The 16,625-nt window shown below is 48.4% G+C and overlaps 1 protein-coding gene across 4 annotated transcripts in view; it reads left to right on the forward strand.

Moving 5' to 3' along the window:
- Positions 1–2,347: 2,347 nt before the first annotated feature.
- The window catches only part of PABPC1L (poly(A) binding protein cytoplasmic 1 like), a 29,456-nt gene continuing 15,178 nt past the window's right edge, over positions 2,348–16,625 (forward strand). For 2 of the 4 annotated variants that reach the window (XR_002478265.2, XM_064382467.1), the window contains exons 1-6: positions 2,348–2,622; positions 5,479–5,672; positions 9,214–9,329; positions 11,679–11,818; positions 11,985–12,079; positions 14,049–14,186. Coding sequence is in view for 3 of the 4 variants with exons in the window: in XM_064382467.1 (XP_064238537.1) it covers positions 2,430–2,622; positions 5,479–5,672; positions 9,214–9,329; positions 11,679–11,818; positions 11,985–12,079; positions 14,049–14,186 (876 nt within the window). In the remaining variant the exon portion in view is untranslated. The remainder of the gene's footprint in view (positions 2,623–5,478; positions 5,673–9,213; positions 9,330–11,678; positions 11,819–11,984; positions 12,080–14,048; positions 14,187–16,625) is intronic. The other 2 variants (XM_021669125.2, XM_021669127.2) reach the window with 1 other exon arrangement.

Below are 16,625 nucleotides of genomic sequence, written 5' to 3' on the forward strand. Positions count from 1 at the left end.
CTTTTATCTGTCTTTTGTTCACTTTTTAATGCTATATATGGGCAGGGGTAAGATTACTGAGCACCTTGGTGAGCAAGCCTGGCTTTAAAGATTGAGAAGAGCTTCTGGCACCAGAGCTGTCTTCCTCCAGTTCTCAGCACAGTGTTGCTCTTCAGTCATACCAGGATCTCAATCAAAAAAGTATTTTTAAATATCCGATTTCTCCCTATATTGAGGCTGGTGCTGATCGTGCTTTTTAGTGCCTGTCACCAGGTTTCCCAAGTGCACTCATCCAGCTCAGCTCTCAGATGTGTTTTAAGGAGACCCTATATTCAGGGAAGTTGTGTGGACACTGCAGTGGAGAGAATTGGGAATAGTCAGGCCTGTCAGTCACAGTATCACCCCTCTACCTTTAATATTCCACCTAGCTGTAGAGTCCATCTGTTTGTCCATCTGCTGAAATGAGAAAAGAAACATTCATGCACTGATTTAAAACAAACCAAAAAAAGAAAAAAAAAATCCCTCCTAGCTGAACAAAAATGTGCAGTTAATACTTGGCGCTTGAAAATGCAGTAGTGAATGTGGAACCAAGCCTGTCTGTATATCTGGTAGCTCTTTTCTTGCTTTGTTTTTCCTTACCAGTATTCTGCCTAATGTTTGCTTCTGTGATGGTTATATTGCCTAGCAAGCACACCCGTGGTTGTGAAAATAGTATAGCAAAAAAAAAATCCCTGGTTATTGATGTACTAGATTTGTGTATGTCTTTTAAACAGTTCTAGTTTCACCTTACACAGAATCAGGAAAAGTGTAAAAATTCAAAAGTGAAATAAAAATTTTATCAGTTAGTTGCCTGTGAATTGATGTGTCACCACCACCTCTGTTGTTACCAGACCTAGCTAACTATTCTGATCACGCTTATTTTTGGCTCTCTTTTCTTTAAAAATAGGTAAACAGTTTTATTTCATTATTTAGAACCAGAAGTCAAGGTGTTATAAAGGGGAAGAAATTATCATTAATTAAACAGCCTCTTTCCACTCATTTCTTGATATCTCTCTACTTTCTGCAACAAACAATGTTAGTTTAGTGACTTCTGAGATTTGGAATGGGCAGTTATTTTGCATTGTATTCAATCCCCTACCCCTTCCCCATTTTTAAACCCTGGTGTAATAACCAAGCCAGTGAAACGTAACCTATGGTTGCATTAGGCTTGGTCATCACCAAGTTGGTGTCTCACCTGTCTTCACACTGCATGGTGGCCTGCAGAGCTGGTTCCTCACGAGATTTGCCCCTTCTGAAAACATCCATACAACCACAAGGAAAGAAAAAAAATCAGGATAGAGGGGTCATTTTTAGCCCAAGATTAGAATTGGTGCTTCCTTGCTACTCTGAGGCTGGACAGCCAGATGGGCTCCTTCTGTGCTTAGTTTGGGTGCTGTTCCACATGTTGAAGCCACACTCGGAGGTCAGTGGGGGCCTACCTACTTTGTTGCATCAGTAAGACCAGGAAAGTTCTATCAGAGGAAAACAAATATTGGTGCACAATGGAGTAGTTGTTTTTGTTTTTAATGTCCTTATATCACAGACAGATTGAGGCTGCAAGCGCAGATTGACAGTATGTTCCGTTTAGGTCTTGCTGTGCTATTAGGTCCCAACTGTCCCCATTGAGGCTGAGTCACAAGTAACTCGGTGGACTTCCCTGGTGTAATGGATGTGTAATGGCTTAGGGGGACAGGGAATATCCCAGGAAGAGGTCTTGGTTATATGAGCCATTACCGAGAAAGGCCTTACTGGTCCCTGGTTCTCATAAAGATCCTCCAGTCCGTCTGAAAGTCATTTCCGGTGGGACTGGATCCGGCTCTTTGGAGGAAGACATCTTTAATGGGAGCAGGATAAAATTCTCTACACGAGCTTTGAAACTGCTTTTTTGTTTCACATACAAACAGTACTGAATTCCGTTTGTATGTGAAACGCAAAAAGCACGGTCTGGGTCTCCTTTCATCCTTGTCAGGAGGGAGTCGTTGCCATTTTACAGAGAAGAGAAACGGGTTCACAAAGACGATGACCTAGGGATAGAACCCAATCCCCTGCGTCCTTTCCGTCCCAGTCCTCGGCCCTTTCAAAATTGCTGGGGGTTTTGAGAGCTCCACTCAAGTCCACGCAGCCCTGCTGAAGGCCAGGTTGAAGGCTTTGCCCGCCTCCTAGGGCGGGGTCAGAGGTATCCCCACCTGTAGCTTTTAGATCCCCAAGGGCTCGCAGGTGGGGTGCGGGCCCAGGAGGGATCCTGGGGTGGGGCGCCCGAGCGCGCCCACGATTGGTTCGCAGGGGACCAGGGGGCGGTAAAGGGAAGGGGCGAGCCCGCGCCCGGGAGGGAGGGCTCCCGCCCGGGTGAGCGCGAGGCCGCTGGATGACCCGGCTCCTGCTTGCCCTGCAGCCCCGGCCCCTTGCCCACCATGAACGCCAGCGGCTCGGGCTACCCGCTTGCCTCGCTCTACGTGGGCGATCTGCACCCCGACGTGACCGAGGCAATGCTCTACGAGAAGTTCTCTCCCGCCGGCTCCATCCTGTCCATCCGCGTGTGTCGCGATGTGGCCACCCGGCGCTCGCTGGGCTACGCCTACATCAACTTCCAGCAGCCCGCCGACGGTGAGCCCGGGGGGTGGCGCGGGAGGGGACGGACCGACGGACAGGCAGGCGGGCAGACAAAAGCCAGAACTGGGCCGCCACATTTTCATTTTACACTTTGCAACTGGGGAAACTGAGGCTCAAAGATACAGGGCGTTGGCAGAGGCCCGGTCCTTGAGATGGGAATTGGCAGTTAGTGTGGTTTACTGCTATTCCTCTACAGAGGAGAGAGACTAAGGGTCGAGTGAAAACAGCTACGAGCTTTAGGGGTCAGGTGGACCTGGGATAGAAGTCCGGCAGCTGTGTGACTCTGGGCAAGTTATTCGACCATTCTGAGCTTCAGATGCCTGTCTGGAAAATGGCGGTCCTAGCTGCCTTATAGAGTGCTTGTGAGGATGAGAGATTCAAAGCACCTGGTGAGGAAGATGCCCAAGGCGACACAGCTGGTGAGCGGGGAGGTGAGGAGATCCCGGCCTTGGGCCCAGGCCTTTCCCAGCGAGACGTAAGATCGACACTGGGTGCTTCCACCTGCACGGGCTCTGAAAAACTGCCACCTCCAGGCCCCAAGGCCGCTTTCTCAGAGCTGATAAGATTGATTAGAGCTTGTCCGATGAGTTTGTCTGCGCTTCTGTTGAGTGGAGAGGATGAAGATCCTCTGTTGAGTGGAGAGGATGAAGAGAACCAGGTTTCAAGCGCGTTCTGCCACTAGGGTGTGAGCTTGGGGAAGCCTTCACCCTCTGCACCTTTTAATCTGCAAAATGGGGCTAAGGCTTATTACTCAATTGCATAAAGAATGGAGAACTGGTGTATATGAAGTATCTCTTGTATCACTTGGTACCTCGTATACGCTCTTTAAGTGATAACCAAAAAATAAAAAAATAAGGCCGGGTGCAATGGCTCACGCCTGTAATCCCGGCACTTTGGGAGGCCGAGGCGGGTGGATCACGAGGTCAGGAGTGCGAGACCAGCCTGGCCAACATGGCGAAACCCCATCTCTACTAAAAATACATGGATGTGATGGCGTGTGCCTGTAATCCCAACTACTGGGGAGGGCTGAGGCACGAGAGTGGCTTGAACCCCAGGGGCAGAGGTTGCAGTGAGCTGAGACAGCGCCAATGCACTCCAGCCTGGGCGACAGAGCGAGACTCCATCTCAAAAAAAAAAAAAAAAGGCCGGGCACAGTGGCTCATGCCTGTAATCCCAGCACTTTGGGAGGCTGAAACAGGCGGATCACGAGGTCAAGAGATCGAGGCCATCCTGGCCAGCATGATGAAACCCCGTCTCTACTAAAATTTAAAAATTTAAAAAATTAGCTGGGTGTGGTGGTGTGTGCTACTCGGGAGGCAGGAGAATCGCTTCAACCCCGGAGGCAGAGGTTGCAGTGAGCCGAGATCCTGCCACTGCACTCAAGCCTGGCAGCAGAGTGAGACTCCATCTCAAAAAAAAAAAAAAAAAAAAAAGCCAGGCGCAGTGACTCACGCCTGTAATCCCAGCACTTTGGGATGCCAAGGCAGGCAGATGACTTGAAGTCAGGAGTTCGAGACCAGCCTGACCAACATGGAGAAACCCCATCACTACTAAAAATACATAGTGGTGGGTGCCTGTAATCCCAGCTACTCCGGAGGCTGAGGCAGGAGAATCACTTGAATCTGGGAGGCGAAGGTTGTGGTGAGCCGAGATCGCACTATTGCCCTCCAGTCAGGGACAAGAGCGAAATCCCGTCTCAAAAAAAAAAAAAAAAATTGTGGCTGTAACATTGTGATGTAAGACTCCAGAAACTCACCCAAAAAAGGCCTGCCCCAGACGAGTCCACTAGAGGGATCCCTTGCGCCAGGCCTCCTGGGTGGACTGATCGGTTCCCTGAGTCGGGGGTTTGCTGGGGAAGGGGTTGTTCTGCAGGACCTGTTCCCCGCCCCTTACTGAGTTGGATTCCAGGACGCCTTTCTCTTTGCTCTGCTTTGGCCCACCTCCTGCCTCTTCCTGTCTTCCTCCAAGCCCTGTGAATGATGTGGGTGGGACTTGGCCTTTTTGCCCCACTTCATAGGTAGAAACTGCGCTGCAGAGAGAAGGGTTTTGCCCCTGGTGTTTGTGATAGGACTAGGTGGAGAAGCCGGGCTTCCTGAAACTTGCTCCACTGTGTTCCCCACAGCCCCTTGCCATGTCTCTGCAGCTAGCACACTCCCTGAAACAGGTCACATGTGTCACCTGGGAGGGATACAGACCGCAGCAGTGGCTGGAGGCTGGGCATCAGCTGCCGTTTTGAGACAAGCATATTTGGTGTCAGGCACAAAGTTACAAGGCACCTTGCACACCTTCTCTATTTCTCAATCCCTCCAACAACCTGAGGTAGTTTGTAATATCTCCCTTCATTAGGTGTGGAAAAGTAGGTAATATTATCATCATTCCCCTCTACAGGTGAACAGGCTCAGAGAGGTAATGTCCACTTTCCTAAGAGCCCAACTGCTTGGGATCTAATCTCAGCTCTGCCCTAATCTCAGCTCTGCCCTGCAGCACCTCTGAGTTTTAATTTCCTCAAAGTGCTGCCACCCCTTGTCATATGGACATTCTTATCCACTCAGTGTACTTTAGAAGCCAGAATAGACCTGACTGCCACAGACTGTTCATGTTTCTTAGTCTCAGTTTTCCCATCTGTAAAATGGGGCAGGAATCCATGCTCATGTGGCTGCAGGGAGTTGAATGAGATCATAACTGGAAGGTTGGGGGCTCACCATACACATTAATTCTCAGGCTTCAGGCTTTTAGCTCAGGTGGGACCCAGACAATGACTTTCTCTTTTTGGCTCCCAATTAAGCACCTTGGGGGTGAGGGGTCAAGGTAAGAAAATTCCCTTAACTTGCTCCTCTTCCTTCTGTCCAGCGGAGCGGGCACTGGACACAATGAACTTTGAGATGCTCAAAGGCCAGCCTATTCGCATCATGTGGTCCCAAAGAGACCCAGGACTTCGCAAGTCAGGTGTGGGCAACATCTTCATCAAGAACCTGGAGGACTCCATTGACAACAAGGCCTTGTATGATACCTTCTCCACCTTTGGGAACATCCTCTCTTGCAAGGTAGGTGAACCTCTTTGGGTGAACCGGTGTCAACTACCTGCCTGGTAGAGGGATGACAAGCAACGCCTCACTCTACAGTTTACAGGGTCCTTTCAGTCAAGTTTCAGGTACAGCAAGCACTTGAATGGTAGCTGTTCTTTCAGTTTTATCTTCCATGAATGATCAGAGATTACCTGTGTATCAGTCAGCTCTTGCTGTGTAACCACCCTCAAAGTTAGTGGCCATCAGCAACAATCATTATTTAGCTCATAATTTCCAAGTTAGCAATGTGAGCTAAGTTCAGCTGGGCAGTTCTTCTGGTCCTGGTTGGGTTCTCACTGGGTATACGAGGGAGTGGCTGGCTGTCAGCTGAAACATCTCAGCTTTCCTCCTATGTTCTTTTGTCCTCCAGCAGGCTAGCCCAGGCTATTCTCATGGCAATGGCAGGGGCCCAGAAGACAGAGTGGAAGCACATTGAGCCTCTTGAGACGTAAATGCGGAACTGGAACCATCACTTCCACTACATTCTTTTTTTTTTTTTTTAATTGAGATGGAGTTTGACTCTGTTGCCCAGGCTGGAGTGCAGTGGTGTGATCTCAGCTCACTGCAACCTCCTGGGTTCAAGCCTCCCGGGTTCAAGCAATTCTCCTGCCTCAGCTTCCCGAGTAGCTGGGATTACAGCCATGAGCCACCACACCTGGCCACTTTCACTACATTCTATTGGCCAAAGCAAGTCACAAGACCAGCCCACATTCAGAGTGAGAGGGCAGGAGAAATTATACGGTGAAGAGTGTGGCTACAGGAAGGCCATTAATTGGGGCCATGATGGCAATCAAGGGGTGAAATCTTGTTTTTAAGATTCTCTTACATTAGATGTAAGTTCCATGAGTGATCTTATTCTTAGTCATTATTGCATCCCAATACTTAGAATGAGATGTGACACACATTAGGTGCTCAATAAATATCTGTTGAGCCAATGGATGTATATCATTTGAGAAGGACTCTGATTATTTCTCTGACTTTCTATATGAGGATGTTGAGGATCAGCGGCCATATGACAGATCAGTGTGTCCTGAACAAAGGGCTTAAACCTGGGTGATCAGCCTCTAGATTTTATGAGGATGGTTGATCGTTCCCCTATAGCCTTTGGAGTGTCTGCTATTCTGGGGAGGTTGGGTACAGTTTTGGTGGCCTATGTGTCAGAACTTTTATCAAAAGCTGCTGTGTGCCAAGTATAATCCTTAAGTTCTCAATGAGGGCTCTCAAATTCCTGGTCAATAAAAGGCTATCCCTGTGGCTCAGAGGAGCAGGTAGACTTGAGGAGATGTAGTCATCTGCTAAGGGTTATCCTTGACAGAGAGACGGGGTTGTTTCCTGTCTTTGAGGATCAATGGAAGAAAGAGACTCTTAACTGTGTATTAAGTTCTAAATAATAATGGCAGATTTATTAAGGGCTTTCTGTGTGTTAGGTTTTCTGTATACATGTATATTCCTTAAAAGGGTACCTGGCTCACTGTTTAGCTTCTAAGTGATCACTGTAACAATCACAGAATTACTTCTGTTGGCTGACCTTGCACAAGTCATTTATTCTCATCTTCCCTCTGGGGCTCAGAGGTGAAGAATTGCCTGGAAGGACTCTCATGGCGTAGATAACAAATGAAGTATGCAGTGTCCTTAGCAGGTTCTTGACCCACAGTGGGGACCCAGTCAATGAGATTAAATCCAAATGGCAGAGCTGGGGCTTGAGTTGAAGGTGGAGGGACCCTGTTTGGAGATGAGAGGTGGAGGGGTACGTGCGAGGCATGAGTTTGGAAGCAAGACTTGTGCAGGACCCATTGGGGAGCCTCAAATGTGGAGTTCATATAGTTCTGTGGATAGAAGCTACCACAGATTGAAGGGATGTGGTCAGAATTACATTTTAGAAAGAGCATCCTAGTAGTAGTGTGGAAGCTAGGCTGGGAGGCAGCGGTTGTCATCTAGGCAGAAAAATGCCACTCACTGATCTGAGGCAGTAGCCATAGTCACCTTGAAGTGGGGGTTAGTGGTCTTTCTGCAAAGTTCAACAAGAGGGATGGGGACTATGTGAACTAGAAAGTCTTTCCCTGTTCCCAAGTTCTGTCCTGCTGACTTGAGTCAGGAGGGTTACAGAATGGGAGTAGGATGTTGTGCTTCTTTAAAAAAAATTGAGATTGGGGCGGGGTACGGCGTCTCATGGCTCGTGATCCCAGTACTTTGGAAGGGCAAGGCAGGTAGATCACATGAGGTCAGGAGTCCTGAACCAGCCTAGCAGACATGGTGAAACCCTGTCTCTACTAAAAATACAAAAAATTTGGGAAGCCAAGGCAGACAGATCACTTGGGGTCAGGAGTTCGAGACCAGCCTGGCTAACATGGTGAAACCCCGTTTCTACTAAAAATACAAAAAATTAGCCAGGCATGGTGGGGTACGTGCCTATAATTCTAGCTACTTGGGAGGCTGATGCAGGGAATCACTTGAACCTGGGAGGCTGAGATTGCACCATTGCACTCCAGCCTGGGCAACAAGAGCAAAACTCCATCTCAAAAAAAGGAAATAAAATTGAAATGAGTTTGTTGTTGCAGTAATTCATGAGTTGGCAAAGTTTAAACAATGTGGAAGGGAAGAAAGTGAAAAAGAAGGCTCCATCTCTTTCAACTCTAGTTCCCGAAAGTAATATTAATAAATATTATGTGTGTCCTTTTCAAAATTTCCAATGGTAGATGCCTACTTTAGCCTGAATGGATCTTTGTTTCTTTACCTAACGAGACTGTCAGCCTTGTAACCTACCGCATTCTCTTCAACTGTGCACAGAGTAGACCAGCGTGAATGTACCATCAAGTCTCCCCCTTGATGAATTCTCAGGTTGTTTGTAGTTTGCTGATAGAAACAAGGATGCAGATTTGAGGGTTTTGAATCTAACCGTTTTGCCCATTGCTTTAGGAAGACAACTAAAAGCTGGTATGCAGTGTAGATGAAACCTGTCTTCATTGTGATAGCTTTCTCCCTCTTAAATATCTCTTAAATTTGTTTTTTTCTTTTCTCTCTCTCTTTTCTTTTTTCTTTCTTTTTTTTTTTTGACACAAAGTCTCACTCTTTCACCTAGGCTGGAGTGCAGTGATGCAATATCAGCTCACTGCAACCTCTCCTTCCCAGAGTTCAAGCAATTCCCCTGCCTCCGCCTCCTGAGTAGCTGGAATTATAGGCACTTGCCACCACATCCGGCTAATTTTTTGTCTTTTTAATACAGACAGGGTTTCACCATGTTGTCAGTGGTGGTCTCGAACTCCTGACCTGAAGTGATATGCCCACCTCCACTTCCCAAAGTGCTGGGATTACAGGAATGAGCCACTACGCCTAACCTTCCTTAATCTGTTAACTTGAGTGGTGGCACTCTCTGAGCTTCCATTTCCCATCCCTAACATGCAGGATTGCCTTTTCCATGCACACAGCAGTCATGCGGAGACTGGTCATTGTCACCTTTGCCATTCCTTTCTCCCTGAACCCTCTGTCAGTACTCTTCCTGTCCTTCCTTCCTGTGACCCAGGTGGCATGTGACAAGCATGGCTCCCGCGGTTTCGGCTTTGTTCATTTTGAGACCCATGAGGCCGCACAGCAGGCCATCAACACCATGAACGGGATGCTGCTGAATGACCGCAAAGTGTGAGTGTCTGGGCCTGAGGGAGGGGCAGAGGCTGCAGGGACAGAAGCATGGCATGGCCGACTAGGAATCGATGCTACCCCCCAGCTGCTAATGGGCACCAGGCACTTGAGTGGCAGGCACCCCTCCTAGAAGTGCAACCTCGGAGGAGTTGCTCAATCTCTCAGGGACTCTTTCTTCACAGAAAGATGGAGCTGATGATTACATGAGTGGATTGTTCTGAGTAGTAAAGGAAGTGGTGATTTTAAAACTCTAGAGGGACTGGCTAATGGTCGTATCATCAATGGACTCAGTAACTTCATCTGTTTTCCTGCCTTCTTAGTATAGGGTGTGTGCGTGTGTGTGACAGGGTCTTGCTCTGTAGCCCAGGCTGGAGTGCAGTGGCACAGACACAACCTACTGCAGCCTTGGCCTCCTGGGCTCAAGTGATCCTCCTGTCTTAGCCTCCTTTGTAGCTGGGACCACAGGTGACCACATGCCACCACACCTGGCTAATTTTTTGATTTTTTTTTTTTTTTTTTTGTAGATATGGGGTCTCACTGTTGCCCAGGCTGGTCGTGAAAGATCAAGTTCAAGTTCAAACGATCTTTCTGCCTCAGCCTCCTAAAGTGCTAAAGTGCTGGGATTACAGGCATGAGCTATCGTGCCTGGCTTTTTTTTCTTTAATCCTTTTGTGTTGTTTCATGGGATTTTGGCAGAATAAAAAGTAGGCATGTAGGCATATGCTTAGCCTGCCCCTTCATACCGTTCACTTTGGTATCATCCCCGTTTCATAGATGGGAAAACTGGGAGGCAGGTGCTAGAGAGAATCTGCCTGTGGCTCTTCCATACCCAGAACTTTGATTTTGCTCATCTGAGGGGCCATTCCCCATGGTCAGGGCCATGGAGAGACAGTGGCTTTGAGCTGGGGATTCACTGAGAGTCATTTTGTCCAGGGTTTCTCAGGGGAGGGTCCAGTCAACCCATCAAACGAATCTTGGTGGGCTTTTCCCAGTTCTCAGAGAATGTTCTTTGTTAGCTCCAATTTACTCAAGGTTACCTTTGCCATTGAGTTTTCTTCAAATTTTGGTGCCTGGTACACCTTTGTTTATGCTAAATGTACTATAGATACCATCAGAATTTATTTTTATTTTTAAAATCTAGGATACTTTCCTAGATGTGTTTATATAAACTTGGGAATGAACTTTTAAAATTAATCTTGTGGCTGGATGCAGTGGTTCACACCTGTAATCCCAGCACTTTGGGAGGCCAAGGCGGGCGAATCACCTGAGGTCAGGAGTTTGAGACTAACCTGGCCAACATGGTGAAACTCTGTCTCTACCAAAAATACAAAAATTAGCCAGGCATGGTGGCACATGCCTATAATCCTGGCTACTTGGGAGGCTGAGTGAGGCAGGAAAATTGCTGGAAGCTGGGAGGCAGAGCTTGCAGTGAGCTGAGATCACACCACTGCACTCCAGCCTGGGCAAAACTCAGTCTCAAAAAAATAATAAACAAAAATGACCAGCCGGGCGTGGTGGCATGCGCCTGTAGTCCCAGCTACTCAGGAGACTGAGGCAGGAGGATCACTTGAACCTGGGAGGCGGGGGTTGCAGTGAGCCGAGATCGCACCACTGCACTCCAGCCTGGGCAACAGAGAGAGACTCTGTCTCAATTAAAAAAAAAAAATTAAAAATTTTAAAAAAATGAAATCAATCTTTTATTTAAGTGATTTTAGTCAATGTCCCCCGTAGCAACACTAGCACCGACTGCATCTAATTCACTCACCCCTGCTTCCCCAGTGCATCCAATACATGTTAATAAGTAAAGCCTCATGATGAGAATTTGATTTCCAAATTTACGGTAATGAACTCTGAGGCTCAGAGAGGTTAAGTAACTTGCCCGGGGTCACACAGCTAGGCAACTGCAGAGCGAGGATTTAAGCCCTTGTCTCTCTGACTCCCAGGCTCATTCTTCCGTGCTGTCAGCTGCCTGGTATATAGTAGTAGTTATGTGTGCATTTGTCACAAGAATGAAATCTTCCTAACCTTCTGCTGGGGACAAGCTCTGGATCACAGTATAATACCTTGGCTGTTGGAGGTAACTGGGCCTTGGGGATGTTCTGTCTAAGGAGTAACAATGTAAAAGGTTTAAAGAAAAAAAAAACCAGGCGCGGTAGCTCATGCCTGTAATCCCAGCACTTTAGCACTTGAGGAGGCTGAGGCAGGAGGATTGCTTGAGCCAAGGAGGTCAAGGCTGCCCAGTTTCCTGATGAGGGCTATGTAAGCCTGGAGAAGGGCAGCAGTTGAGCGGGAGTTGGCATGGGGGTGGCTGATGGCTGGCAGCTGCCTACCCTCTTGGTGTGCCTGCAGCTTTGTGGGCCACTTCAAGTCTCGACGGGAGCGGGCGGCGGAGCTGGGAGCGCGAGCCCTGGAGTTCACCAACATCTACGTGAAGAACCTCCCGGCGGATGTGGACGAGCAAGGCCTGCAGGACCTCTTCTCCCAGTTTGGTGCGTGTGTTCCCGAGGGAGCAGGGGTATCACTGTTTTTCCTCCTCCCCTCCAAATTCTGGTAGGGAGGAGGGGCCCTTTTGGGGTTTCCCGAGGACTTGTGGGAAGGGAGGACATGTTTTGGGACTTTGCAGACTCCACTTTGAGCCAGGTTGGTCCTCTGCAGGGAAGATGCTGAGTGTGAAGGTGATGAGGGACAACGGCGGCCGCTCGCGGTGCTTTGGCTTTGTCAACTTTGAGAAGCACGAGGAAGCCCAGAAGGTAGGAGCCTCCCCACGGCTCCGTTCCAGGACAGGGGCACCAAGCCGGAACTGAGAAGAGGGGGCCCCAGCTGCTTGTGGAGGCGAAGAAAGCCCCTCCCCAGCCTAGGTCAAGAGGGTGGGAGAGTCCTATGTGCAGGCAGAGCCCGTCCTTCCGGTGGTGCAAAGGCCAAAGGCTTCATTCTTCTTTGCTCGCTTCTGAGCCCTGAGGTCTGCAGAAGTGAATGTTTATGTAGGGATGCAAAAGTCATCATTATATAAAAATATTTACTCCTGAACTGATCACTTAAATCAGTTTCCACCAGCTGCGGTGGTGTGTACCTGTAGTCTCGGCCTACATAGGAGGCTGAGGCAGGAGGATTCCTTGAGCCCGGGGGTTTGCCTCCAGCCTGGGCAACATAGCAAGATCCTGTCTCTAATTTTTTTTTTTTTTTTTTTTTTTTTTTTTTTTTTTTTTTGAGACGGAGTTTCGCTCTTGATACCCAGACTGGAGCGCAATGGCGCGATCTCGGCTCACCGCAATCTCCGCCTCCTGGGTTCAGGCAATTCTCCTGCCTCAGCCTCCTGAGTAGCTGGGATTACAGGCACGCGCCACCGTGCCCAGCTAATTTTTTTGTATTAGTAGAGACGGGGTTTCACCGTGTTGACCAAGATGGTCTCGATCTCTTGACCTCGTGATCCACCCGCCTCGGCCTCCCAAAGTGCTGGGATTACAGGCTTGAGCCACTGCGCCCGGCCCCTGTCTCTAATTTTTTAAAAACTGTCCAGGTGTGATGGCTCAGGCTTGTAATCCCAGCACTTGAGGAGTCTGGGTGTGAAGACTGCTTGAGTTCAGGAGTTTGAGACCAGCAGGGCAAAACAGCGAGACCCCATCTTCACACACAAAAAGGCTCTCACAGTTAGCAAAAAGGTTCATGTTGTGCCGTGAAATCCAACTCGAAGTGAAGGATGTTGATGATGCTGTCATGCCATTATGAAAGAATCGTGCTTGCTGCTTCGTTCAAATTATCCATGTGTAGTTGCAGTTGGAACCTAAATTTTTTTAAGTTCTCTTTTTAATACAGTTTTAGATTCATAGCAATGTTTAGTGGAAGGTACGGAGGTTTTCTGTGTACCCCATGCCCCCACACATCAACAGCCTCTGCCATTATCAATGTCCTGCTCCCAAGGGTTACATCTGTTACAAGTGATGAACTTACTTTGACACATCATTAACACACACAGTCCCAAGTTTATGTTAGGATTTACTTTCGGCATACAGTCTAGGGGTTTGGACAAATGCATAATGACATGTATCCACTATTATGGTATCATGCAGAGTACTTTCAGTGCCCTACGAATCCCCTGTGCTCCATCTGTTCATTCCTCCTGCCCCTTAACCCCTGGCAACCAATGATCTTTCCACTGGCTCCATAGTTTTGCCTTTTCCGGAACATAGAGTATGTTGCCTAGATTGGCTTCTTTCACATAGTAATACACATTTAAAATATGGGAATATATATAATATTTACATTTTATTTTAATTAATTAATTTATTTATCTTTGAGACGGAGTCTCACTCTGTTGCCCAGGCTGGAATGCAGTGGCATGATCTCGGCTCACTGCAACCTCTGCCTCTCAGGTTCAAGCGGTTCTCCAGCCTCAGCCTCCTGATAGCTGGGATTACAGACATGCGCCACCACGCCCAGCTAATTTTGTATTTTTAGTAGAGACAGGGTTTCTTCATGTTGGTCAGCCTGGTCTCAAACGCCCGACCTCAGGTGATCTGCCCGCCTCCACCTCCCAAAGTACTGGGATTACAGGCATGAGCCAAAGTGGGTGTACTTAAATGGCCTTTGTCCTGGTACTGATTATTCTCAGCTAGTGTGGCCAGCCTGGTTTGCAGGTGGTTCCTCTAGATCCAGAAGATGGGCCTGGGCCAGGGCCATATCTAAGTGGTTACCAAGCATGTTCCATCCCCATCTCCCCAGGCCGTGGTCCATATGAATGGGAAGGAGGTGAGCGGGCGGCTGCTCTATGCGAGCCGGGCCCAGAAGCGCGTGGAGCGGCAGAATGAACTGAAGCGCAGGTTTGAGCAGATGAAGCAGGACCGGCTGAGCCGTTACCAGGTGAGGTCAGGCTTCCTGGTGGCAGCCATTTCTGGATGAGAGCAGCTGTGTGTCAGTGGCCCTGAGTGGCAACTGTTTCTTCTAGTGATCCTACTTCCAGGCACTTGGCTCAAGGCAGGAATCGATGAGCCTGGGATGGTTCCCACTGCCTGATTTATAACAGTGAAAGACTGGGTACAACCCAACTTCCCAGCCATGATAGGAGTTAGTAGGGGTGCTGGGGACCTTTTGGTTAGAATAATCCTTCATATGGGACTGGTTAGCATCCAAACCTGCCCACTCAATCCCGGTTGCATCCTCTAGTCTCAGACAACCAGAATATCCCGCATACTGCCAAATTCCCCTAGAGGAAATCCTACTCCTGGTTGAGAATAATTAGACCAAATATGTTACATCCAAAAGTTGGAATATTGGACAGCCTTTGAATTCTATGGAGTTAATAATTTAATTAAAGTGGATATTGTAGATCAGTGCAATTTAAAACTTCATTGGGAAGTAAACCCCTCTAAGATTTTTTTTTGAGATGTAGTCTTGCCCTGTCGCCCAAGCTGGAGTACAGTGGCATGATCTCGGCTCACTGAAGCCTCTGCTTCCTGGGTTCAAGCAGTTCTTCTGTCTTAGCCTCCTGAGTAGTTGGTATTACTGGCATGCACCACCATGCCCGGCTACTTTTTGTATTTTTAGTAGAGACGTTTCACCATATTGCCCAGGCTGGTCTCGAACTCCTGACCTCGTGATCTGCCCACCTCAGCCTCCCAAAGTGCTGGAATTACAGGTGTGAGCCACTGTGCCTGGCCTAATTTTTGTATTTTTAATAGAAACAGGGTTTCACTATGCTGGCCAGGCTGGTCTCGAACTCCTGACCTCAGATGATCTGCCCACTTCAGCCTCCAAAACTGCTGGGCTTACAGGCATGAGTCACTGTGCCTGGCCCCCTCTAAGATTTTTCATAAAAGTTCTAGATCTTTCATGGAGAGGGGCATATAAATACACATATCCACACAAAAACACACACACATACTCAGTTGTCAGTGAGGAGCAGTTTTGCTTCCTGGGGGATATTTGTCAGTGTCTAGAATTTTCATTGTCGTGTGGGTGGTAGAGTGCTACTGTTATCTACTGAGTAGAGGCCAGGGATGCTGGCAGACATCCTGTAGAGCCCAGGACAATGCCACAACAAAGAGCTATCTGGCACAAAATGTCACTAGGGCTGAGGCTGAGAAACACATACGTCCCTCTGTATACATATAACATGTCCAGGGGCTTACAGACCCACAGAACAAAACACTCATTATGTAATCTGTGAGAGCAGGATGCCATGCTGTACAACTGTGTGGTCCCTGTTCCCTTGTGCATTCACACGAGTGCTAGAGGCAGCTGTCACTCAACAGTGAGGCGCACGGGCTCTGAAGTTAGGCTGCCTGGGTTGTCCTGGCTCTGCCACTTAGCTACTAGATGATTGGGGGCAACTTACTTAGCCTCTTTGTGTTTCAGTTTTGTCTGTAAAACACGGATAAAAGTTTCCTTCACTTAGGGTTGTTGTGAGGATTAAAAATCAGAATGTGAGCCGGGCACGGTGGCTCATGCCTGTAATCCCAACACTTTGGAAGGCCAAGGTGGGTGGATCATCGGAGGTCGAGAGTTCGAGACCAGCCTGACCAGCATAGAGAAACCACATCTCTAACAAAAATACAAAACATTAGCTGGGTGTGGTGGCAGGCACCTGTAATCTCAGCTGCTTGGGGGGCTGAGGCAGGAGAATCACTTGAACCTGGGAGGCAGAGGTTGCAGTGAGCCGAGATCGCACCACTGCACTCCAGCCTGGCAATAGAGCGAGACTGTCTCAAAAAAAAAAAAAAAAAAAAAATCAAAATGTGGCTTGGTGTGGTGGCTCATGCCTGTAATCCCACCACTTTGGGAGGTAAAGGTGGGCGGATCACCTGAGGTCAGAAGAACGGCCTGACCAATATGGTAAAACCTTGTCTCTACTAAAAAACATAAAGTTAGCTGGGCCTGGTTGCACATGCTGTAATCCCAGCTACTTGGGAGGCTGAGGCAGGAGAAGGCAGAGGTTGCAATGAGCCAAGATCACGCCATTGTACTCCAGCCTGGGCAGCAAGAACAAAAATCTGTCTCAAAAAAAAAAATCAAACATTTTGATTTTTTTGTCTAAAAAACCAAAAATCAAAATGTTTGAGAAAGCTTAGAGTGGCGCCTGGCACCAGCATGAGTAAGTGCCCGAGGTTCCTGGGCTGGCAGGTGGTAGAGGGGCAGCTCGCCTGTGTTGGGGTCTGGTCACGGGCCAGCGGCAAGGAGCTGTGTCTCCTGCTGCCCAACATCTGCTATCTGGAGAGCTCTGCTTGGGCCTGCCCTGGACCTCAGCCTGCTGTGGGATCTGGGACATCCTCGTGGGTCCCATCTGTGAAACGGGGAATAGCT

This window comes from Aotus nancymaae, unplaced genomic scaffold (assembly GCF_030222135.1).
Source record: "Aotus nancymaae isolate 86718 unplaced genomic scaffold, 86718_ANA_hifiasm-v0.15.2.pri h1tg000029l, whole genome shotgun sequence".
NCBI classification, from domain to species: Eukaryota; Metazoa; Chordata; class Mammalia; order Primates; family Aotidae; genus Aotus; species Aotus nancymaae.